Genomic DNA, 26,256 nt, shown 5'->3' with positions numbered 1-26,256 from the left:
AATTAAACTCCATCTGCCACTTCTCAGCCCATTGGCCCATCTGGTCCAGGTCCTGTTGTAATCTGAGGTAACCCTTTTCGCTGTCCACTACACCTCCAATTTTGGTGTCATCTGCAAACTTACTAACTGTACCTCTTATGCTCACATCCAAATCATTTATGTAAATGACAAAAAGTAGAGGCCCCAGCACCGATCCTTGTGGCACTCCACTGGTCACAGGCCTCCAGTCTGAAAAACAACCCTCCACCACCACCCTCTGTTTTCTACCTTTGAGCCAGTTCTGTATCCAAATGGCTAGTTCTCCCTGTGTTCCATGAGATCTGGCTGAATAGGCTGGGGCTGTTTTGCTCCTGGAGTGTTGCAGGCTGAGAGATGACCTTATTGAGATTTATAAAATCATAAGGGGTATCTGAATGGGGATATGATAGGAACAGTTTAGAGGGATATGGGCCAAATGGAGGGAAATCGGACTAGGTCAGATTGAATGAAGATTTGAAGGAAATTGGGATTAGTAAGAAGATTATATGGGAGAAGGTAATGGTGTTGAAAGGTAATAAATCACCAGGATCCAATGGTCCACATTGCTGTGAGCTGCAGGAGGTGGCTCTAAAGATAGTTGACACATTGGCGATTATCTTTCAAAATTCTTTCAACATAATGTACATTTGAAAATATTGTGCTCACTCATTCCTAATGGTCCTTTTTCCATTACACACTTCTAGACCTAAAATGGTGTATCCTCGAGTTGGCTCCTTAATATTTTGTTCTAGAAAACCATCCTTAACACAATCGAGAAACCTATCCCTCAAGCTTTAATACTCAATTGGTTTACCCAGTCCCTATGCAGATTAGAACCACCTATGATTACTGTGCTTGTCCATGCTACATGATTAGATTAGATTACTTACAGTGTGGAAACAGGCCTTTCGGCCCAACAAGTCCACACCGCCCCGCCGAAGCGCAACCCACCCATACCCCTACATGTAGCCCTTACCTAATACTACGGGCAATTTAGCATGGCCAATTCACCTGACCTGCACATCTTTGGACTGTGGGAGGAAACCGGAGCACCCGGAGGAAACCCATGCAGACACGGGGAGAACGTGCAAACTCCACACAGTCAGTCGCCTGAGGCAGGAATTGAACCCAGGTCTCTGGTGCTGTGAGGCAGCAGTGCTAACCACTGTGCCACCGTGCTGCCCATGCTTCTCTGGACTTCGGATTTCTATCATGCCCCTCAATGCCACTATTATTCAGTAGCCCATAAAGAACTCCAGACACTGCCATATGCCCATTGCCATTTCTTAGCTCCACTTGTTGGGTTCGGGAATTTAGCTGGACTCCCCCAACTGCAGGGGCCATCAACTACACTCACTGACACTGACAGGGCTGGATGACAACACTGCACTATTCATTAACACGGAGAGGTTTCATCTCAGTCTAGGTGATCTGAGATCATTATTGCCACTTGCTGCAGCTTTGTGCCCACTCCTGCATCCTGGGGACCTCTGCATTTGAGGGTCCTGGTGCCTTACAAGGCTGGTTACTGGAGATAAGGGCTACCCACTACAACCATGACTGATGATTCCATTGCACAATGCAGACTGCAGATTCGATGCTGCCTGTGCAGTGAGTAGGATGGTGGTGGAGTAGATGACAGGGCTGCTGATTGGAACAGTCTGGAAGGGCCCTGCAGTACAGTCTGGACAGCGTGTGTCATACCGCCCGGGGCATGCTGTGCTCTGCATGATTGTAGCAGGGACTGAGGTGATGTGGTGAGGAACTGGGGAAATGGGAGCACTCTCCCAAGGAGGAGGACAAGCACACTGGGGAGAAGGAAGCAGTCCTTGTCCATGAGAGAGCTCAGTTGCCTTGAACATTACAAATGTCATTGACAATCAATTCCTGTAAATGAGAACTGGGTGTAGCAGACCATTGTAGACTGCAAAACAGTTATTGGACATAATCACAGCAATTGACTGGAATTGTTGAGGCAAAAGTCAGCCCCTATCGGTTTTATTTGTGGCTGCTTTATCTTTTGCTTTCTGTAAGTAAATGTTCATGTTTAAATTAGTGTTGCTTGCCTGTATGTGACGTTCTCCTATTGGTCAATAATAAGCTGTGTGTGTACTGGGAGTACTGGGGACAGGATAGTGCTGACCATTCAGATGGGATGCAGTCACTGACAGATAAATTGTGTGGTGTACTGGTTAGGCAGCAACTTGAGTGAGAGGGTTATACTTGTGAGGGAATGATCTTGTTGCTGAGGGGCAAGGTTGGATTGCCAACATTTACCAGGGAGCAGAGTGGCCTTTCAAAGATGGCGTGGGTTCAAGGGCTACTAGTCTTCTGGTGGATATCCATCGAATGGTGAATTATTCTGGGAAGGATAAGTGGAAAAGTGGGGTCAGATTCAGATGGAACATCACCATTGTGCAGAATAATGTAGTGAGTTTAATAAAGGTATGGTTAGAGAACCCACATGAATAATGCAGTGAGTTTGATAAGGGTATGGTTAGAGAGCTCACCAGGCTAATATAGTGAGTTTGATAAAGGTATGGTTAGAGAGCTCACCAGGCTAATGTAGTGAGTTTGATAAAGGTATGGTTAGAGAACTCACCAGACTAATGCAGTGAGTTTGATAAAGGTACGGTTAGAGAGCTCACCAGACTAATACAGTGAGTTTGATAAAGGTACGGTTAGAGAGCTCACATGAATAATGCAGTGAGTTTGATAAAGGTATGGTTAGAGAACTCACCAGACTGATGTAGTGAGTTTGATAAAGGTATGGTTAGAGAACTCACTAGACTAATGTAGTGAGATTGATAAAGGTACGGTTTGAGAACTCACTAGACTAATGTAGTGAGTTTGATAAAGGTATAAGTTAGAGAGCTCACCAGACTAATGTAGTGAGTTAGATAAAGGTACGGTTAGAGAGCTCACCAGACTAATTTAGTGAGATTGATAAAGGTAAGGTTAGAGAGCTCACTAGACTAATGTAGTGAGTTTGATAAAGATATGGTTAGAGAGCTCACCAGACTAATGTAGTGAGATTGATAAAGGTATGGTTAGAGAGCTCACTAGACTAATGTAGTGAGTTTGATAAAGATATGGTTAGAGAGCTCACATGAATAAGGCAGTGAGTTTGATAAAGGTATGGTTAGAGAGCTCACCAGACTAATGTAGTGAGTTTGATAAAGGTATGGTTAGAGAACTCACATGAATAAGGCAGTGAGTTTGATAAAGGTATGGTAAGAGAGCTCACCAGACTAATGTAGTGAGTTTGATAAAGGTATGGTTAGAGAACTCACGAGACGAATGTAGTGAGTTTGATAAAGGTATGGTTAGAGAGCTCACCAGACTAATGTAGTGAGTTTGATAAAGGTATGGTTAGAGAGCTCACATGAATAATGCAGTGAGTTTAATAAAAGTACGGTTAGAGAGCTCACTAGACTAATGTAGTGAGTTTGATAAAGATACGGTTAGAGAGCTCACATGAATAAGACAGTGAGTTTGATAAAGGTATGGTTAGAGAGCTCACCAGACTAATGCTGTGAGTTTGATAAAGGTACAGTTAGAGAACTCACGAGACTAATGCAGTGAGTTTGATAAAGGTACGGTTAGAGAGCTCACCAAACTAATGTAGTGAGTTTGATAAAGGTATGGTTAGAGAGCTCACCAGACTAATGTAGTGAGTTTGATAAAGGTACGGTTAGAGAGCTCACCAGACTAATGCAGTGAGTTTGATACAGGTATGATTAGAGAGCTCACCAGACTAATGTAGTGAGTTTGATACAGGTATGATTAGAGAGCTCACCAGACCATTGCAGTGAGTTTGATAAGGGTATGGTTAGAGAGCTCACCAGACTAATGTAGTGAGATTGATAAAGGTACAGTGAGAGAGCTCACCAAACTAATGCAGTGAGTTTGATAAAGGTACGATTAGAGGACTCACTAGACTAATGTAGTGAGATTGATAAAGGTACGGTTAGATAACTCACCAGACTGATGTAGTGAGTTTGATAAAGGTATGGTTAGAGGACTCACTAGACTAATGTAGTGAGATTGATAACGGTATGGTTAGAGAGCTCACTAGACTAATGTAGTGAGTTTGATAAAGGTACAGTTAGAGAGCTCACCTACTAATGCAGTGAGTTTGATAAAGGTATGGTTAGAGAGCTCACCAGACTAATGCAGTGAGTTTGATAAAGGTACGATTAGAGGACTCACTAGACTAATGTAGTGAGATTGATAAAGGTACGGTTAGATAACTCACCAGACTGATGTAATGAGTTTGATAAAGGTATGGTTAGAGGACTCACTAGACTAATGTAGTGAGATTGATAAAGGTACGGTTAGAGAGCTCACTAGACTAATGTAGTGAGTTTGATAAAGGTACAGTTAGAGAGCTCACCAGACTAATGCAGTGAGTTTGATAAAGGTATGGTTAGGGAGCTCACCAGACTAATGCAGTGAGTTTGATAAAGATACGGTTAGAGAGCTCACCAGACTAATGTAGTGAGTTTGATAAAGATATGGTTAGAGAGCTCACCAGACTAATGTAGTGAGTTTGATAAAGGTACAGTTAGAGAGCTCACCAGACTAATGTAGTGAGATTGATAAAGGTAAGGTTAGAGAACTCACTAGACTAATGTAGTGAGTTTGATAAAGGTATGGTTACAGAGCTCACCAGACTAATGTAGTGAGTTTGATAAAGATACAGTTAGAGAGCTCACATGAATAATGCAGTGAGTTTGATAAATGTATGGTTAGAGAGCTCACTAGACTAATGCAGTGAGATTGATAAAGGTATGGTTACAGAGCTCACCAGACTAACGTAGTGAGTTTAATAAAGGTACGGTTAGAGAGAGCACATGAATAAGGCAGTAAGTTTGATAAAGGTATGGTTAGAGAGCTCACCAGACTAATGTAGTGAGTTTGATAAAGGTACAGTTAGAGAACTCACTGGACTAATGTAGTGAGATTGATAAAGGTATGGTTAGAGAGCTCACCAGACTAATGCAGTGAGTTTGATAAAGGTACGGTTAGAGAGCTCACCAGACTAACGTAGTGAGTTTGATAAAGTTACGGTTAGAGAGCTCACCAGACTAATGTAGTGAGTTTGATAAAGGTACAGTTAGAGAACTCACGAGACTAATGTAGTGAGTTTGATAAAGGTACAGTTAGAGAACTCACGAGACTAATGTAGTGAGTTTGATAAAGGTACAGTTAGAGAACTCACGAGACTAATGTAGTGAGTTTGATAAAGGTACAGTTAGAGAACTCACGAGACTAATGTAGTGAGTTTGATAAAGGTACAGTTAGAGAACTCACGAGACTAATGTAGTGAGTTTGATAAAGGTACAGTTAGAGAACTCACGAGACTAATGTAGTGAGTTTGATAAAGGTACAGTTAGAGAGCTCACCAGACTAATGTAGTGAGATTGATAAAGGTAAGGTTAGAGAACTCACTAGACTAATGTAGTGAGTTTGATAAGGGTACAGTTAGAGAAATCACTAGACTAATGCTTGAGTTTGATAAAGGTACGGTTAGAGAGCTCACCAGATTAATGCAATGAGTTTGATAAAGGTATGGTTAGAGAGCTCACCAAGATTAATGCAGTGAGTTTGATAAAGGTACGGTTAGAGAGCTCACCAGACTAACGTAGTGAGTTTGATAAAGTTACGGTTAGAGAGCTCACCAGACTAATGTAGTGAGTTTGATAAAGGTACGGTTAGAGAGCTCACCAGACTAATGCAGTGAGTTTGATAAAGGTAAGGTTAGAGAACTCACTAGACTAATGTAGTGAGATTGATAAGGGTACGGTTAGAGAGCTCACTAGACTAATGCAGTGAGATTGATAAAGGTAAGGTTAGAGAACTCACTAGACTAATGTAGTGAGATTGATAAGGGTACGGTTAGAGAGCTCACCAGACTAATGCAGTGAGTTTAATAAAGGTACGGTTAGAGAGCTCACCAGACTAATGCAGTGAGTTTGATAAAGGTACGGTTAGAGAGCTCACTAGACTAATGCAGTGAGATTGATAAAGGTACGGTTAGAGAACTCACTAGACTAATGTAGTGAGATTGATAAGGGTACGGTTAGAGAGCTCACCAGACTAATGCAGTGAGTTTAATAAAGGTACGGTTAGAGAGCTCACTAGACTAATGTAGTGAGTTTGATAAAGGTACGGTTAGAGAGCTCACTAGACTAATGTAGTGAGTCTGATAAAGGTACGGTTAGAGAGCTCACCAGACTAATGCAGTGAGTTTGATAAAGGTACGGTTATAGAACTCACGAGACTAATGTAGTGAGTTTGATAAAGATACGGTTAGAGAGCTCACTTGACCTCATGACAAAAAATTCTTCAAGTAACTCAATGTAACTCTGACTTAGGCAATAATGCTTACGATTCATCCCCAGTGATTCATACCCATATTTTTCACAGGGCAACTAGAAACAGGAAATGGCTGCAGCTAATGAGGTTCACATTTAAAGAATAAATACAACAATGAATTTATTCATCACAAAATTTGCATTTGGAGTTTGTTTCCATATACCAACAACTCCATGTGAGACTGATTTTGTCATCTCCTCTCTGATTTATTGTAAATCTGTGTCCGTTAGTCCCACACTCAGGGCAAATCCTTGACTTTCTAGTGTATCTCTCAGATTATTTCCTAATTTCCTTCCTTCTGTAAAGTCCAATTTTTAGTTGAACATTCTACCTGAGCATCGAGGATAATTTAAATGTATAAAAGTGTCCTACCCTTGTGAGTAGGAATCTTTGTACATACATTGTTGTCATCTGTCCATATTCATTGTCCCAGCCATAAGATGGGAAATTCCTTGGTTTTCCATAAGCAACTTGGGAAGTTGGGATTTTGATCAGAGGGTTGTCAGATGCTTCTAATCCTAAAGATAAAAAGTTAGAAATCGGAAATGTTGATAATAATGGCATGTACAGTTTTACCTTGAGGACCATGTGTTCCACTCCTCCTACATCAAAATAGCAACAACTGGAAAAAGGCACATTGGTAGAACTGGATCACATAAATTAAATTTTATTTGAGTTCCTTAGTTTTCCCAATAAATCTTTTCACCCAGCATTTAATTATTGAGAATGGGGGAACTGGGAGTATTTCTCCGGCACCAACTTGCCCAGTAAGGTGAAGCAGCACTCTACCTGCACTTCTCACAATCTAGTCTACTACGTTCACTGCTCACAGTGTGGCCTCCTCTACAGTGGGGAAACAAAGCATAGACTGGGTGACCGCTTAGCACAACATCTCCATTCTCCCCGCAAAAAAGACCCTGAGCTTCCAGTTGTCCACCACTTTAACACATCACCCTGTACCCTGTCCTACATCTCTGTCTCAGGCTTTCTGCAGTGCTCCAACAAAGCTCAGCACAAGCTGCAAGAACAACACCTAATTTTCCACTTGGGGACCCTGCAGCCCTATGGACTCAATATTGAATTCAATAATTTTAGGACCTGAACTCCCCCATGTCCTAGCACCTAACCCTACACACCAGGCCTTGTTATCACATAGTCTGCCATTACATACTCCCTATTGTTAGTCACTAACAGTCTCCATTAACAGCTATTCACCCTCCTAGCCAGATCATTATTGACTCCTTTGTTTGTCTAGCTGTTCTTCTTCTTTTGCTTTGGGCTCTATCCCTGCCTATAGTTTGCTCCTTACCCCCTCCCCCCACTATCTTCTGCGTATAAACTGATATTTTCCTGGCGACCATCAGTTCTAAGGAGGGGTCACCTAATCCAAAATATTAACTCTGATTTCGCTGCCACACCTGCTGAGCTTTTCCAGCAACTTCTGCTTTTGTTGCCCTGTTATTTGCCCATCTTGCCAATGTCATCTCCACCTCCCTCAAGGAGAAAAGCGCACCCTCACTGTCAGGACAGATTGACTTGATACCTCATGCTTCTATGATACGTTGTTGTTCTAATTTGTTGCATGAAAGGGCACACTTCATATCACGCTCAGTTGAATAGACCAGATTGTATCCAACCATATACTTGACTGGCAAATTAGGAATCATCTTCTGGTACTGCCTGGCATTGGACAATATCAATGAAAGGAAACTTGCTTTGACCTGTGGTTTGTGCTGAGTTATGCAATCTCAATGTGGGAATGATGGAATATTATAACGAGTTCTTATATAAAAGGGTGGGGGGGAGGTTTGAGCCAGAAACAGTTGTTATCGAAATGTCCTTCAAGTTGTAAAAACTATCTGCAATTAATTTTCCATATCCTGCAAAGAACAATCCTTAATTTATGCTGATAGAGTATTCTTCTGAATGAGTGGAGGATTAGGGCCATAATTTAAAGTGATTTAAACTGTACTAGTTGTTGAACAGAGTTTTCATCAAACTCAAATCAGTCCAGATCTATGTATAATCAATTTCAATAAACTCACTTATTTGTCATTTTTCTTCAAGGAATCTTCCCCTAAGGTCCTGAAGAAATTAGGTTCCAGGTCATGCTATCTTTTGATTTAGATCATTTTACGCTTTCTCCCAATCTCTCTGGAGGATCAAGGACAAGAGCAAAAATGTCTCAAAGATGACAGGAAATATCTCAGTGAAGGCCTCATTTGAGACTGGGGCTTTCAAAAGGAAATCTCTGGGATATATTGAGCTGTTGTTGCTTCTTCCCAAGGATCACTGTGTCTTTCCCATGGTAGTCCAGGACCAGTACCAATGCTGGAGTCAGGAGGAACATTCAGATGTTACACTCAGCCCTGCAGCACCCATCACTAACTGCATGTCTACTAGTGAAAGGAGATTGTATAGGTATGCATTCCCCAGTTTCAGCATCCTTTGTACAAAAGGTTTCTGCTGCACATTATTCTGCAGATGTTTGATATCCATACTCCCTTTGACTCTTGAGTGGAAGGAAAACAACAGCAGTACCATCCTAAAGCATTACAGAGGATTACCTGCGGGCTGGAGCACCAGTGACAGTCCCGTGTTCCTGTTTCTAGGGAAGCTTGATCGAACCAAGTGTCAATCAGGCAGTGGCCAGGGTGAAGACCCCAGGGCGGGTATTGTACCCTGTGGGATCTGCCAGCCAAACAGCTCATGGACTCAGCAAACCCCAGAGGAGGCTGTAATAATAGGCCTGTTGCCTCCCTCCCTTGTGGAAGAGCATCCTTGGAGTCCTGGGATTGTGGAAATACCTAGACAAAGGTAAAGGATGTGAGCTGTGGTTTCTCAAAGGGGGAATGGCCATGGGAGGACTGAAAACGCATCAGGGTTTGGCTCTCAGCAGGCAATCCAATGTCCAGTGGCAAACCAGGCTCTGACTCACTCTGTTCAAGGGACCTCTTTCCCTTGCGCAACGTAACAAAGTTGCCCTCTGGCTGCCAGCTATCATTACACTAAAGCAGGGGCTGAGGACCTTGGGTGGTCCTTAAATGGGCCTTAATTGGTGAGGGAGCAGGAATGCCAACCATGGGTTGTCCTGCCTTGAATGTAATTCTTGTAGAGGGCAGTGGCATTTGGGTATACTAGCACCTTGCCTGATTGTGTGCCCTTCCTGCCTCCAAACCTGCCACTTCCAGGAATGGAGATTGTGCACCTCAATCCAAAACTTGATAATTTTATACGACCTTGAGTGTCACAAAAACAGGCAGAGATTCTCAAATTTTTATTTCTTCATCTGAGATTGTATCGTAGCGAATCAGTCTTTCTGGTCCTTCTCTGCTGTGGGGCCCAAAGTTGTACATTGTTCTTTAACCATAGCCTCACTACCATTATATATAGAAACAGCATTACAGCTTGACTTTCGTATTTCAACCTTCTTACAATCAAACCCAGTAACTCTTTAAGTTTACCTTTGTGGTTATGTCTGCTTTCCCATGCTGCTTTTAACATCCTTTGAATTTGCATCTGCAAATCCCCCTGTTCTTTTAAATTTCCCCAGTCAGCTATTCCAATTACGTTCTTTTCCTGAAACATGTCATGTCACATTTTCATGACCCTGAATTTTACCTTTAAACTTACCACCAGTTTACCACTACACATTTCTAGAATCCTTTAATCACTCTGCCTTCTAATTTACAATTCTCTCAAGATTTGAACCTCCTTCCCTCTACTCCTGGATATACATCCTTGATTTGATACTGTCAGACACAGTTCAGGAATAAGAATCTTATGAGATCCCAATTCCATTTTTATTCACTCTGGAAATATAAAAGCAGTCTAAAAACATGTAGGCACCACAAAGAAATGTTTAATGGCAAGCAAGACAGAGGGACTGACCACTACTTGATGAGGCATATCTCCAACCTAATGGCCTTTCAACCAGGTGAATTGGCAACTGACGAATCAGCACAGACGAAGTTTCTAAATGGATTCGCTCGTGTTCCAGTCCGATAAAAAGTGCCCACTGGAAATAAAGGTATGAATTAGGGTAGACATTTCATTGCAGTGTTTGCCAAATTCACAAGAAGATTATACCGCTTCAATGCACCATAGATTTTGGGAAAAAGACAAGTCAGTAAGATTGAACTGGCTCTATCATTCCCCTAATAGCTTGTTCGAACTGAGACATAGCAACCTGGAAGGCCCTGGTTTCCCTCCTGATCTGTAATGAGTGAGCTGATCCTGGCTGGAATGGTTATTAGGGCATCACAATCAACGTTGACTTTGCCAAATTGGTGAGGGAGGTGAAACTTAACCCAAGAACCTGGAGGCAAGGAGCTGGGGATGATTCTCAGCCGGAATTCTCCTGATTGGTGGATATCGACAGATACCCTGCCCAGTGACAGCCTGGACAACCATTTGGGAAGCTGACACTCCCACCCTGTCTGAAGCTGAAATAATTGCAATCCGGGGAAGTGTAATAATTAATTGACCACTTCAAGGCCATAGTTAGGATAAGGTTGGAAAGGTGGATCTTGGGCCTTTCTCCCCAGAACATAATTCTGTCGGAGGTGGGAAGGTGATAGGGTTCTATTCCATCATCATCATCCTGCCTCACTAAGTTTCCACTGGGCTTCTGTATCTGGCACTGGAAGATTCCGCCCATAGATATATATAATCCCAAGAGCAGTCCGCCCAGTTCCTCATGGCTTAAAGCAAAACAATCACCGTCAAGGGCGACAGTGTTATTTAAGGGAAGTTCTTTTGCACAAAAACTCTAAAACTGAAACATGTTATTAGAAAGCATCATGAATAGGGGATTACTGTTCAACAGAGAAAACCAATAGCACCGGACAAAAGATCTCACACTAAACACAGGAAGATGCTGTTAAAAGGAACATGGATAATAGCCAATACCTACTGTGGCTCCAATTAATTTCCCAGACTATAATCAGGGTTTGTTTAAAAATAACAAGCAGATTATTTATTCCCTGAATTTCCATCAAGCAGCTTCTATTGGTTTTGGTGTTCACATTTGGGTGAATTAATCCAAGCATACTGGTGCTAGGGAATGGAATAGGTCGCCAGTTCAGGTGCCACTACTAAACATTGCCAGATTATGAATAGTGCAGCCAAATGCAAAGCAAATCTGCCTCTTCACCAAGCTATTGAGCACCCGAGACAACGTTGCGTCAAGCAGATGGAGTGGAACTGACCCAGTGAATGCTCCCAGACTAAGAACAGTACAGGTTAGATGCAGGGGTAAAACATGGCCTAAACACTCTCACAAAGCATCCTCCTCTCTTGTGTAGCACAACGACATGCAAAATTGCCATGTAGCAACCCATAGATTGCATAGATCTTGCTTTTCTATCTTAAGAAATCAGAAAGGAATGTCCTAGGTTTTATCCCTACTTGGCTTTAGGAATTTCATTTCATATGTTTTCTGTGACCCCAAGTCTCTGAGGGTTCTTCTGATGCTTCCTCTTTTCATGCATTTTGTGCTTGTTAAGTAAGTGCCCTTCGATTCTTACCATTAGTCTATAATATAGAAAAACTTTCATTCTCTTACCCAAGGACTGTCTACCGTCACTGGAAGTTCTAATGGGGTTTCCTGGATGACTTTGCGAACTATGGCCCGTACCTTCCTCCGGTACTCAATGCACTCCGACAAACTGGGCCAGTTAAAACTTCCGCCCATTCGATAATTCTCCTGGTGAAATGGACACAGCATGTGACAAAATGGAGGCTCATGCAGAGATCTTACACATGTAGTTTCCGTTTGCAGGTGACCTCAGCTACAAATAAAGCTTTCTAGATGATTCCTGCAGCACACTCAGAAATGCATTCACAGATCATTCAATAAATACTCCATACTCTGTAAATCAGCCCATGAAGATTGTGTCGATTTAGTTGGGAGCAAGAGGAAGTGGAATAGATGTGGTCTTAGCTTCACTGCCCTTACAACTTAAATGAGGTCACAAATTGGCTGTGGTTGCTAACTAGAAACCTTAGCTCAAAATATGCATATATTAGAACCCCCATATCCGCGGATTCAGTTTCTATGGTTTCAGTTATCAGCGGTTTACCGCAGCCCAAAGATATTACATTGAACATTCCAGAAATAAATTCCAGGGAGCTGCCTGGGGAGGTAAGTTTCCCATTTAAATGATAGGGTACACTACCAACTGCGATTTTGGGCACCCGCAGTATGTCTTGGAATGTATCACCCACAGATATGGGGGGGAACACCTGTATTGTCCAGCTTGGCTGTGCTGACTCAATCCTCAATCCACATGAAACAGATAGCCAGCACTAACAGGGAACACATGGGCTAAAGATCAGAGACACACCAAAAATGAACTTCGTCTCTTGAACTGCGTGGTGTATGTCTGTACTCTCATCCAGGGGAAGTGATAGTGAAAGTTATGGAATAATTTCAAAGCTAAACAATTAGATTTTTGAAATAAGTGGCAAGGATGCTTTGTTATGCAGCAGCGTATTGGAGGCTTGAGATGACGTTCCCTGAAATATCAGGACAGGAGCTCACACCATCAACCTGCTTTTCCTCATTGCCCAATGGAACCATGTCCCTATTGGAAAGGTAAAGCAGGTACATCTGCACGGAGTGAGAGGGGAGCAATGCAAGTAATACTTTATTTTGTTGGTTCCAGTTTAACCTGGGTATAGAACATAGAACATAGAACATTACAGCGCAGTACAGGCCCTTCGGCCCTCGATGTTGCGCCGACCAGTCATATCAATCCGAAGCCCATCTAACCTACACTATTCCATGTACGTCCATATGCTTGTCCAATGACGACTTAAATGCACTTAAAATTGGCGAATCTACTACCGTTGCAGGCAAAGCATTCCATACCCTTACTACTCTCTGAGTAAAGAAACTACCTCTGACACCTGTCCTATATCTATCACCATATATCTATATTAAATGGCAAATGTACTATCACCCACACTAATTTGAGGTTAAGTTCGGTATACTGCAGTAAAATCTTTAAGATTGACTCTCAGGTGAATTGTTTCCAAATTCACATTAGGCAGAGCTTTGTGATAGTTGGGGATGTCCCTTTTTGTCCAATTTCTTGATCCATTTCTCAAAGGTTGCTGCAGGTTGTCTTGGTGGTTTTATTTTTGCCTAATGTTGCAGGGCTGGTGTATTGACTTTGAGGAAGCAATGTGGACTCTTGGATTTTCCTCTTGCAAGAAGTGCCATCTTTTCTGGTGCCACCCCTATTGGCACAAAGCACAGCAGTGATGCCTGCCTTGCTTTGCTCACCACCACTACATCTTTCAGCTTTAAATGTCAAAGATGGCAAATAACTGGTGAAAGAGTCTGGTTTCATGTACGTTAAAAATACCTCTTTATGCATCCTCCTTTACGACAGGGATGAGATCATTTTGGAACCATTCATCTGTCTTAGCTGGCACAATCCTTGCAGCCTAACCACTTCCCACACACTCGCTCGTGCCCTGTCTGGTTCTGAATGAGTTCAGCCATCTGTCACTGCATTTGTCCCAGTTTCCTTGCCACAGTGCCTCTCCTTTCATGCAGGGTTGGACCAGAGACAGGAACATTCTCTACTTGGGCTGTCGTCAATCACATTAGCATAGCATCTTCATTTTAGCGTTCACCTTTTTTGCCCTGAGGAGAATGTTTCTCATTGAACTGTTCCAAGATGATTCCTGAAGAAGGGCCTGTGCCCGAAATGTCGAATCTCCTGTTCCCTGGATGCTGCCTGACCTGCTGTGCTGTTCCAGCAATAAAGTTTCAACTTTGATCTCCAGCATCTGCAGACCTCACTTTCTCCTCCAAGATGACTGCCTTGTTTTGTTTTTGTAGGCAAACTGATGATGAAATCTCCAATTAGCTGCAATGTTTGCTTTACACCATGGTCTTCCACTTACCGTTTCAACCACATCTACTCATCAATCAACAACACTTGCAACTCTTTCATAGATTTGGCCATATTTGTAGGTTTTGCAGGTCCTTCCACAGGGAGATTTCAATGTCCAATGGTGCCTTGCTTAGTAGTCCATGATTCACACTCTAGTTCTGATGGGTCAACATAATCAAGTGACAAGCTTGTCTTTTCTGGTGTAACTAATGCAGAGTTTTGCATTATCGGGGCATCATTCCATGGGATTTACGAGTTGTTCTGCAGGAAGAATTGACAACCACATGTTGCGGCAGTACAGGGCATTGATAGGACCACTTTTGGAATAGTGCATTCAATTATGGTCTCCTTGCTAGAGGAAAGATGTTGTGAAACTTGAAGAGGGTGTAGTAAAGATTTACAAGGATGTTGCTGGGCTTGGAGAGTTTGAGCTCTAGGGAGAGGCTGAATAGATTAGATTACTTGCAGTGTGGAAACAGGCCCTTCAGCCCAACAAGTCCACACCGACACGTAACTCACCAGACTCATTCTCCTACATTTACCCCTTCACCTAAAACTACGGGCAGTTTAGCGTGGCCAATTCACCTGACCTGCACATTTTTGGAATGTGGGAGGAAACCCACGCAGACACAGGGAGAATGTGCAAACTCCACACAGAGAGTCGTCTGAGGTGGAATTGAACCCGGCTGTCTGGCACTGTGAGGCAGCAGTACTAACCACTGTGCCACTGTGCCGCTATTTTCCCTGGAGTGTTGGAGGCTGAGGGGTGACCTTCCAGAGGTTTATAAAATCATGGGGGGCATGGATAGGGTGAATAGCAGAGGGTATGGGAAGGCCAAAACTAAAGGTCATAGGTTTAAGGTCAGAGGGAAAAGATTTAAAAGGGAACTAAGGGGTAACTTTTTCACGCAGAGTCCGGTGCATCTATGGAATGAACTGCCAGGGGGAATGGTGTAGGCAGGTACAATTACAACATTTAAAAGGCATCTGGATGGGTATATGAATGGGAGGAGTTTAAAGGATATGAGCCAAATGCTAGCAAATAGGACTAGATTAATTAAGGTTATCTGGTCTGCAGGGACAAGTTAGACCAAAGGTTTTGTTTCTCTGTTGTACAACTCTATGACTGTATAACTGGAATGTCATATCATCCAAATTTGCCTAGTCATGATTTCACTGTAACTAATTCACTTATTCTGGAAGCTCAAGAACTTTGCTTGGGTTAATGTTGTTTGCTAATCTATGTAGCTTTTCACAGCCTGTCTGCTCTGTTCCCAGCGCTGATAATCTACACATTTTGATGTCACAATACCTTGCTGACCATGACATGCCTTGCAATGGTGACACATACCATCATCTTGCAACATACATAGAAACATTCAGTCAGCCTGCCATCAATTTTGTTTACACATTCAAGGTCAACTTTTAGTAGATTAGTTAGAACGTTCGGCTGTGAAAATTGTGACATATTAGACCATCCACCTTTTGAAATTAAAAAAATGAGGCTGGTGTTATATATTCAATGACTGCTAATGTATCTAACTTCAGGTTTTTCATAGAATGAACTCCTTGGTGACTGCTAGTCTAAAGATAGAAGACAATGATCTGACAGAAGAATTAGTTTCTACATTTTATTGCAAACCCAGTTCTGCGTATCTATGGACTCAGGAAGAGGAAGAGAAACTGCATTTGTCATGGTCCATTGCATTACTAAATAGCCAGCCATGCCAACTATTCAGACAAATACATGAAAAATCGATGCTTGGCCCAGTTCTAGTTCTGGCTAATTCTATTTCTATTTCTAGTTCTGCCAATGACCATGGAACCACACTCTGGCAAATCAAGAAAGGGTGGTATGACCAAGTCCAACATTCCCTGTTTATCCAGAAACATACAAAGCAGAAAAATAGAACTTAGGACAATTTCAAGAAGTATCGCTTTAGGAAGCCATTACTTGGAAGTGCTGGTGTTAAACTGGGGTGGACAAAGTTAAAAATCACACAGTACCAGGTTATAGTCCAACAGATTTATTTGGAAGCACCACCTTTCATAGCACCACTCCTTCGTCGCTCCGAAAGTAGTGCTTCCAATTAAACACTTTCGGAAGCTTAGAAAAGAATAAAAGGAGCGGGGTGAAGAGTAAATGAAAATCAAAGATAGGACCTGAAAAGATATTGGGCAGTAAAACTGGACATGGTGGCTCAGTGGTAGCACTGCTGCCTCACAGCACTAGGGATGCAGGTTCGATTCTACTCCCAGGCGACTGTGTAGACTTTGCACATTCTCCCTGGTTTCCTCCCACATTCCAAAGGTGTGCAGGGATTGGTCATGATAAATTGCCCATAGTGTCCAGGGATGTGCTGGGTAGGTGGATTAGTGATGGGAAATGCAGGGTTACAGGAATAGAGTTGGGTCTGGGTTGGATGCTCTTCGGAGGGGCAGTGTAGACACGATGGGCCTACTGGCCTGCTTCCACACTGTAGAGTTTCTATGAAAATTAATGAAAATCCAAAGGCGTTTTATCAATATGTTAAGAACAAGAGGATGACTAAGGAAAAGACTGGGCCCATCGGAGATGGAGAGTGTAACTTGTACTTGAATGCAGGGTTCTGAATGAGTATTTGTCTCATCTTCACAAAGGACACAGATGATACAGATATTCTAATTAAAGAAGAGGAACATGAAATATCAGATAAAGTAAGTGTACTAAGAAGGAAATTACAGGAGAAGTTAACCACTTTATGGGTGGTTAAACCACCAGGGCCAGATGAATTGTATCCTAGGCTGTGAGGAAATAGCAGATGCTCTGAGAGTCATTATCCAATCCTCACTAGAAACAGACAAGGCACAGGACATTTGGAAGTGTGCAAATATTGTGCCATTATTCAAAAACAGTGTGGCTACAGACCAGATAATTATAATTATCACCCAGTCTAAACTTAATTGATAGGCAAATTACTGGAATCAATGTAAGACATGATGGGGTGTGTTTTTTATGTGCTCTGTCTTTTCTACAGCTTCTACAGTTAAGAAAGGTAATGCTTTTAGAACAAAACAAAAAGTTAAGAAGGAGGAAACCATAGAAAAAGATAATGTGACACAAGAAAACACAGATGGTCCAAAACTCCATTTTCACTGTGCCCACTGAAGGAGTAGACTCATATTGGTTATCCAGTCTATATACTTGAAATTATTTTTGTAGAAGATCTCAGAAAGTCCACATCTCCCTGCACATGAAAATGTTTTACACACCGTGTCATCCCAGGACATCTCATCCACTCCCGTCTCAAAAAGAGCTTCAAAACTGGGATTCACTTGTTCCTGTGGGATACAAAACAACAGCTTGTGAAACAACTTGCTTTACATTGGTCAGATTTATTTTCAACCCCAATTTGTTCGCTTCCTATTTTGAAGGTGCTTACTCTTTCTGAGGTGCAGCTGGCTAGAAATGTCATTCTTTCTGGGCAAGCCGGGAAACTCAGAGAGCCCTTACAGTACAGAATGAGGCCATTCAGCCCATCAAGTGCAGAAAACTACGGAAGTCATCATAGTGAATCTGGTTCTGTCTCCACTTGGTATATCCATTGGCAATTGCTCCCGGATTTGGACACTAGTCAGGAACACTGACTGGATTTTTCTGTCACCTCTAGAATACAGATTCAGGATACTGAGGCCAGTCATGTACTGTAGGAGCAACTAAATCAGCACTGAGCAGGGACCGAAATTCCATCTTCCTGCCTTGGCATTCAGTGCTATATTTCCCCTACTCTGCCATCCACAGCACAGGTCCCACTCAGCAGGTCAGATCTTGCAACAGCATTTGTAAATGCGATTAAGATTTACCGTCCACCACAGGATGAAGATAGCAAGATATAAACCAACATTTTCAACTGGAGTTTATAACCAGGTCCTACCACCTGCATATCATTGGTGTTCCTCCTCAGCATACTACTAAACACGAGCACTTCAGTAGATTGCTTTGATCAATTTAAAGGAATTCTGTTTAATGTTTAACTATTCTCTGTTATTTTTGAGAGAAGACTTTGGATCTGTGGGGTTGCGATCATTTCAGCTCACTGGAGACACAAAATGGTCTGAATCCCTGGACAGATGTGCAGTCCAGTCTCAATCTCCGCGCATTAACATTCTCATTAACTCCCAGAGATCTGTAAGATCCAGGAAAGTCTCCCTGCCATTGGTCACCATCTTTTCACAGTAGGTTCCATCACGACTAGCGGCAGAAAGTTTCTCGTGTCTGCTTCTGTTGGAATCTGTGATGATATTAGCCTGAGAGAGGTTGAATCCAGTTCCACAGAACTGTCTGCAAATCATCTCAAAGTGCTTTTACGTTTTTAGACCAGTTCAGGATGGGGACAAAGACAGTTGTTGAGGGAAATGGAAATGGCCACACTGAAGTGGTGGGGTTGCTGTCCCCAGCTTGATGATCAAGCACATTAACCAAAATTTGCTGGCAGCATTATTCCTGCACAAACAATAGCCTTTGCAACTATAATTAGGACAACCCTTGACCAAAGGTCCTTTAGTTAAACTCTAGCCAAGAGAAGGTCAGGCAGAAGTGGATTGTAACTGCACACTGCTAATTTACAAGCTCGTTCTCTATGATTATTATTGAAACACCAGATCCAGGAGTATTGTTCAATATTTTTTCAGCAAAGACTAATGGAAACAAAACCCTTAGCCAGAAGGTTATGGGCTCAAGCCACACACCAGAGACTTGTGTTTGAAGGATGGAATGCTAAAAGGGCTTTAGGGCAGCATGGTAGCTCAGTGGTTAGCACTGCTGCCTCACAGCACCAGGAACCTGGGTTCAATTCCAGTGTTGGGTGACTGTCTGTGTGGAGTTTGCACATTCTCCCTGTGTCTGCATGGGTTTCCTCTGGGTGCTCCAGTTTTCTTCCACAATCCAAAGATGTGCAGTTTAGGTGAATTGACCATGCTAAATTGCCCATAGTGTTTAGGGATCTGTAGGTTAGGTGCGTTGGTCAGGGGTAAATGTAGGGCAATAGTCTGGATGGGTTACTTTTCAGAGGGTCAGTGTGGACTTGTTGGGCTGGAGGGCTTGTTTCCACACTGTGAGGATTAGATTAGATTAGATTACATTACAGTGTGGAAACAGGCCCTTCGGCCCAACAAGTCCACACCGACCCGCCGAAGCGAAACCCACCCATACCCCTACATTTACCCCTTACCTAGCACTACGGGCAATTTAGTATGGCCAATTCACCTGACCCTGCACATCTTTGTGATGTGGGAGGAAACCGGAGCACCCGGAGGAAACCCACGCAGACACGGGGAGAACGTGCAAACTCCACACAGTCAGTCGCCTGAGGCGGGAATTGAACCCGGGTCTCTGGCGCTGTGAGGCAGCAGTGCTAACCACTGTGCCACCGTGCCGCCCACTATGATTCTATGATTCAATGACATGGGCTTGGCAAGATTCATGTCAGAATTGGATGAGGGTTGTGGTGAGGCCTATGTCAACATCAAGATCACATCACGCCAACATTTACCCTTTTCACAAGTGGCATGATGAGAACCTTATCAGGTAGTGGTGAGCTGCCAACTGGTGAAGATTAAGGCTAGTTGAGTTCCTTGTTGATGGCCCAACTGGCCTCATTAATATAATGGCTCTAATCTTACCAAACTCACCTAATTAACAAGCCGTTGGCAAAACCCATCCGGGAGCCCACTCTGAGCAGCTGGCAGATTGTGCTCACCATTTCCTTCACCTTGCCCACAAACAAACCTGCAGCCCAGGGGCATGATCTATGGACACTGGCTCCAGGCATACTGTCTCCACTTGCTTTTAACATTTGACATTCAGCGAGCCATTGCCACCAACTTGGTACTTCTGCAATGCTGTAATAGTGTGCCCTGGAAGCTGAGACTTGTCTACAGGGCACACCACCGACCCACAGTCCTCATCGACATTGGATACAATTATTGCACAGAGAGAGGCATCTAGCCCAGGGCTAGTGCCAGACTGTCTAATGGTGCTGCTCAATTGCTGTCTTAGCTTGCATTTGCCTGGTGCCTAATGACATACTCGGAGCATACCTTGCCTTGCCACACCATGCATCACACTGGCAATTGGAGCAGTGGCACCATCAGGCAGCTGGCCATGCGAAGCAGTAGTTCTCAGTCAAGTTTGGCTGTATGTCAGTATGCCATGTCAGAGTCACGCCTGTGCCAGAATCCATGCCAACCACACAGCATCTGCAGCAAGCAACTGGGCACGTCTCAAGGCCTGAGGGCAGTTGTACATGGTGACGCCCATGGGGTACCCATCAGAACCACCCAATGTCCCAGAACTGCGTTGCTCCCTCTGTAACATCGAGATGGAGTGATGCCACAGGGCACATTGAAGCATCCGGGCTATAAACAGAGGCATGAACAGTTTAAAACCAACATTTACAAAACGTATGTACAAACATTGTCAGTCATGACCCCCTCTCCCCTCCCCTGACTCCTCCTCCCACCCCATTCCCCCAGCAAATGTCCTTAGGGATGGAGGGACTCTGCTCTGCTATGATGCCCGATGACCCTGGAGTTTTGGTGCAGTAACCCCAGAGGATCCCTCCATGTTCAGAGAGGGACAGATAGGGTGGAGGTGGAAGGTCTTGCCATTTCTGAGTGGAGAGTGCAGAGAGACTTGTAAATGGCTCCTCCTCCCCTCAACTGGGTGCCTCCTGGCATTGCCCTGTCTCCATGTGAGGACGGACACCGCGAATGGGCTCAGGGTTACCCAGGGCAACTTCCTCATGCCCCTGCTTCAATCCTGAGGCCCAGTGGTTGGCAGCGATGGAGTACAGGTCTGTACACCTTGTGGCAGCCCCTGAGGCTGCTGGACCTGGTGACCGTGAACTTGTCCACGGATGCTAATGTCTGGTGGCAGGAATCACTACCTCACTGCAGCTTTTGGACAACGTGATGTCCCATATGTCCACCTGCCATTCCTAATCCACCCTGTACAAGGGATCAAAGCCCTTCAGCACTACGACACCAGCAAGGCAGAAGTTGGTACTGCAGATGCTGGAGATTAGAGTCAAGATTAGAGTGGTGCTGGAAAAGCACAACAGGTCAGGCAGCATCCGAGGAGCAGGAAAATTAATGTTTCGGGCAAAGGCCTTTCATCAGGAATGAGGGTGGAAGCCTCGGGGGTGGAGAGATAAGTGAGGAGGTGGGTGGGGCTGGGGAGAAGGTAGCTGAGAGTGCAATAGGTGGATGGAGGTGGGGGTAAAGATGATGTGTAGGAGAGGAAGGTGGAGCGGATTGGTGGGAAGGAAGATTGACAGGTGGAACAGGTCATGAGGATGGTGCTGAGCTGGAAGTTTGGAATTGGGGGAAGGTGGGGGGAGGGGAATTGAGGAAACTGGTGAAGTCCACATTGATGACCTGGGGTTGAAGGGTTCCGAGGCAGAGATGAGGCGTTCTTTCTCCAGGCGTCGGGTGATAAGGGAGTGGCGATGGAGGATGCCCAGGACCTGCATGTCCTCGGCAGAGTGGGAGTGGGAGTTGAAATGTTCAGCCACGGAGCGGTGGGGTTGATTGGTGTGGGTGTCCTGGAGATGTGCCCTAAACCACTCTGCAAGCAGGCATCCAGTCTCCCCAGTGTAAAGGGACCACATCGGGAGCAACAGATACAATAAATTATTTTGGTGGATGTGCAGGTGAAACTTGGATGGATGTGGAAGGCTCCTTTGCAATTCCTGCGGTGGCAGGGGAAGGTGCCAGGATGGGAGGGTGGGTTGTTGGGGGGGCGTGGACCTGACCAGATAGTCACGGAGGGAATGGTCTTTGCAGAAAGTGGAAATGGGTGGGGAGGGAAATATATCCCTAGTGGTGGGTCCGTTTGGAGTTGGCGGAAATGTCAGCGGATCTTACGATGTATATGGAGGTTGGCGGGGTGGGAAGGTGAGGACCAGGGGGATTCTGTCCTTGTTGCGGTTGGAGAGGTGGGGTTCAAGGGTGGAGGAGTGGGACGCATCTTCAATCACGTGGGAAGGGATGTTGCGGTCTTTCAAGAAGGAGGCCATCTGGTGTGTTCTGTGGTGGAACTGGTCCTCCTGGGAGCAGGTGCAGTGGAGGAGGAGGAATTGGGAATAAGGGATAGCATTTTTGCAGGAGGCAGGGTGGGAGAAGGTGTAATCCAGGTAGCTGTGGGAGTTGGTGGGTTTGTAAAAAATGTTAGTGTTGAGTCAGTCATCGTTGATGGTGATGGAGAGGCCCAGGAAGGGGAGAGAGGTGTCAGAGATGAATTTAAGGTCAGGGTGAAATGCGTTGGTGAAGTCGATGAACTGTTCAACCTCCTCATGGGAGCACAAGGTGGCGCGGATACAGTCATCAATGTAGCGGAGGAAGTTGTGGAGAGTGGTGCCGGTGTAATTCCAGAAGATGGACTGCTCTACGTAGCCGACAAAGAAACAGGCATACGGGTGCCCATGGCTACCCCTTTCATCTGGAGGAAGTGGGAGGATTTGAAGGAGAAATTGTTGAGGGTGAGGACCAGTTCAGCCAAACAAATGAGAGTGTCAGTGGAAGGGTAGCGGTGGGGACGTCGGGAGAGGAAGAAACAGAGGGCTTGGAGGCCCTGGTCATGGCGGATAGAGGTGTAGAGGGATTGGATAACCATGGTGAAGATGAGGCGTTGGGAGTCGGGGAAACGGAAGTCTTGGAGGAGGTGGAGGGCATGGGTGGTGTCTCAAATGTATGTGGGGAGTTCCTGGACCAGGTGGATAGGACAGTATCGAGGTAGGTGGAGATGAATTTGGTGGGGCTGGAGCAGGCTGAGACAATGGGCCAGCCAACATATCTCATCCACGTCCTGTTCCTCTGCCCTTGAATCCCACTTCTCCAACTGCATCAAGGACAGAACCCCACTCCCCCATGCCCCCACCACCCTGGTCAGTCCTCACCTTCACCCCACCAACCTCCGCATAAATCGCATCATCTGCCGATTTTTCCGCCACCGACAAGCGGACCCCACCACCAGAGATATATTTCCCTCCCCACCCCTATCTGCTTTCCGCAAAGAACGTTCCCTCCGTGACTACCTGGTCAAGTCCACGCCCCCCAACAACCCACCCTCCCTTCCCGGCACCTTCCCCTCCCACTGCAGGAATTGCAAAATCTGTGCCCACATCTCATCCCTCACCTCCATCCAAGGCCCTAAAGGAGCCTTCCACATCCATCAAAGTTTCACCTGCACATCCACACATGTCATTTATTGTATCCGTTGCTCCCGATGCGGTCTCCTCTACATTGGGGAGACCTGAAGCCTCCTCACAGACCGCTTTAGGGAACATCTCTGGGACACCCGCACCAATCAACCCCACTGCCCCGTGGCTGAACATTTCAACTTCCCCTCCAATTCTGCCGAGGCCATGCCTTCTCCACCACTACTCCCTCAACACCCGACCCCTGGAGGAAGAATGATTCATCTTCTGCCTCGGGACCCTTCAACTCCATGGCATCAAGGTGGACTTCACCAGTTTCTTCATTTCCCCTCCCCCCACCTTCCCCCAGTTCCAAACTTCCAGCTCAGCACCATCCTCATGACCTGTCCCACATGTCAATCTTCCTTCCCATCTATCCGCTCCACCCTCCTCTCCAACCTTTCACCTTCATCCCCACCTCCATCCACCTATTGCACTCTCAACTACCTTCTCCCCAGCCCCACCACCCTCCCCACTTATCTCTCCAACCCAGAGCCTCCCTGCCTATTCCTGATGAAGGGCTTTTGCCCGAAACGTTAATTTTCCTTCTCCTCAGATGCTGCCTAACCTGCTGTGCTTTTCCAGCACCACTCTAATCTTAGCACTAAGTCCTCAGCACCCAGGTCCCCTAAGTGTCAGTGACCTGCGTTATCTCACCCTCACCTGCCAGTGGGACAGTCACTGTGCAGTGGACAGCACCCTCCAATCCTATACTCTGTCAACCCCCACCAAGGTATCAGTATCAGAGCTGGCAGTGGGTACTGGCAGCTGCCCTGCCAAATGCCAGTGTTCCCTTTGGTGAGCAGTGGGTGCTCACATTTGGCATGGACACAAGGGATGTTGGACTTAGAGCGGATATCTGCTGAGTGATGTGCTCTTTTAGGTATGGCATATGATAAAAAGGAGCAGACATTGGTTGTGAAGGCTACTACAGGGCTGCCATTGTCAATGAATGGGCCACTTGGCCACTTGGATTAGTTATGTGGGGGACAGACTGTACCTGTGCAATCATACCTCAGCAAGCCTCATCACCTTCAGTAAAATAGGGGAAGAAAATAGAAAAAAAATGCACTTAAACTAACATTGCTCTATATTATAATAAAACATTGCAGGACTTCTAATACTTGTGTCAATCTACTAAGCATTATCTATCATTTACATTATACATAATGTTATACATAAAACACATCAAAGATTTTTACACTTTACTTCCTTGACCTTTTGCTTTAAAACATGTTTATTCAAGATAAATAGAAACAAGTGCTTACTTAGAGTTAATCTATTTGTTCCTGCAAATAGGCATTTGCTGGTTTACCTTTATGAGACCAGTGAGCAGCAATTTATTGATGTAGAGCACTGGAGGATGGCAAAAGTAAAATATAAGGGGCAACCGTAGTCGATCTGGACACAAGTAGAAGCTGGATTCATCTAAAGGGTCAAACAAAATAGATATGAACAGCAATTCGTTAATGTTCCTCCATCTTTACCATGAATAGGCAACATTTCAAGCATAATCCCATTTATTATAGAATGATTACAGCCACAAACAAACACAAAGGTGCTCCTATTAATCCTCAACAACTGCTGAGTTAGAATTGAGTGAAATGTAATATGACATACAGCTTAACTGCAGTTCAGTCAATGAAGTTCACATCAGGCTGACTGCCTTATCATAGACATAGTCAAATACTGCAGGACCCTGTTCCACCACATATTCAGCTGAATCACTTAGAGAGGACTGAAAAGATGGAGTGGGTGAATTTGTTATGATATCCAAGAACTTGCATTGACTGCTCAAGTCAAATGGCAACTTGATAGATATATGTAAAAAGGCATGTGTTCAATCAGTTGAAGCCATCTTAACGTGGACATCAGTGGATTTGGATTTTCTTTTTCACCACGACCACTCTATTCCCAAACTGTTGACTGCAGACAGGCGAGACAGATCCAAGGATGGGTGTTACTAGAAGGTGTTCTTTGCAAAATAATGGTAGCTCTGCTGAAAGCAAAATCAAGAAACCAGGGTGGGGGGGGGGAGAGGGAGGGGCACCAGGAGAGTGGAGGTGGGGCAATGGTGAGAGAAACAAAATCGAGTTCATGCTGAGTTCATGTTGTTGGGTCCACCAGACTGTGAAGTTCCGAAACGGAAAACGAGGTGCTGTGTTCTCCAGCTTGGGCATCACTGGAACACTGCAGCAGGCCTACTCTGGAGAACATCTGAGTATGAGTACAAGGCGATGCATCAAAATGGCAAGCAACCAGATGTTTGGTCAGGGTCAGGCTTACGGACTGAATGGAGGTGTTCCCCAAAACGGTCACCGAGTGTATATTCAGCCTCCCCAATCTAGCATGCACTTAACTCTGCAGGGGCATGGGAACCCAGACTGTAGCTTTAGGGTGCAGGACCTGGAATGTAGGGAGGTTAGGAACATGGCATCAATTTCAAAGGAGGGTGCCTGTAAACAGGAAAGTGGTTTGAAGTGTGTATACTTCAATGCAAGAAGTATACGAAATAAGGTAGGTGAATTTGCAGCGTGGGTTGGTACTTGGGACTTCGATGTTGTGGCTATTACGGAGACATGGGTAGAACAGGGACAGGATTGGCTGTAGCAGGTTCCAGGGTTTAAATGTTTTAGTAGGGTCAGAGGTGGGGGAAAAAGAGGGGGAGGTGTGGCATTGCTTGTCAAAGATAATATTACAGCTGTGGAAAG

General features: G+C 44.6%; 1 protein-coding gene across 3 annotated transcripts in view; it reads right to left on the bottom strand.

The window, feature by feature from the left end:
- Positions 1-26,256, bottom strand: part of LOC122554494 (ergothioneine biosynthesis protein 1-like) — a 73,536-nt gene that overhangs the window by 43,662 nt on the left and 3,618 nt on the right. For 2 of the 3 annotated variants that reach the window (XR_006313007.1, XM_043699615.1), the window contains exons 3-7: positions 24,861-24,973; positions 17,562-17,630; positions 11,966-12,106; positions 10,291-10,417; positions 6,800-6,917 (exon numbers count right to left, since the gene is read on the bottom strand). Coding sequence is in view for 2 of the 3 variants with exons in the window: in XM_043699615.1 (XP_043555550.1) it covers positions 6,800-6,917; positions 10,291-10,417; positions 11,966-12,106; positions 17,562-17,630; positions 24,861-24,973 (568 nt within the window). In the remaining variant the exon portion in view is untranslated. Of the gene's footprint in view, positions 1-6,799; positions 6,918-10,290; positions 10,418-11,965; positions 12,107-17,561; positions 17,631-24,813; positions 24,974-26,256 lie in introns of those variants that run through there. The other variant, XM_043699617.1, reaches the window with a different exon arrangement.

The sequence above is a fragment of the Chiloscyllium plagiosum genome, chromosome 11 (assembly GCF_004010195.1).
Source record: "Chiloscyllium plagiosum isolate BGI_BamShark_2017 chromosome 11, ASM401019v2, whole genome shotgun sequence".
NCBI classification, from domain to species: Eukaryota; Metazoa; Chordata; class Chondrichthyes; order Orectolobiformes; family Hemiscylliidae; genus Chiloscyllium; species Chiloscyllium plagiosum.
This window is presented reverse-complemented; position numbering and strand designations above follow the sequence as displayed.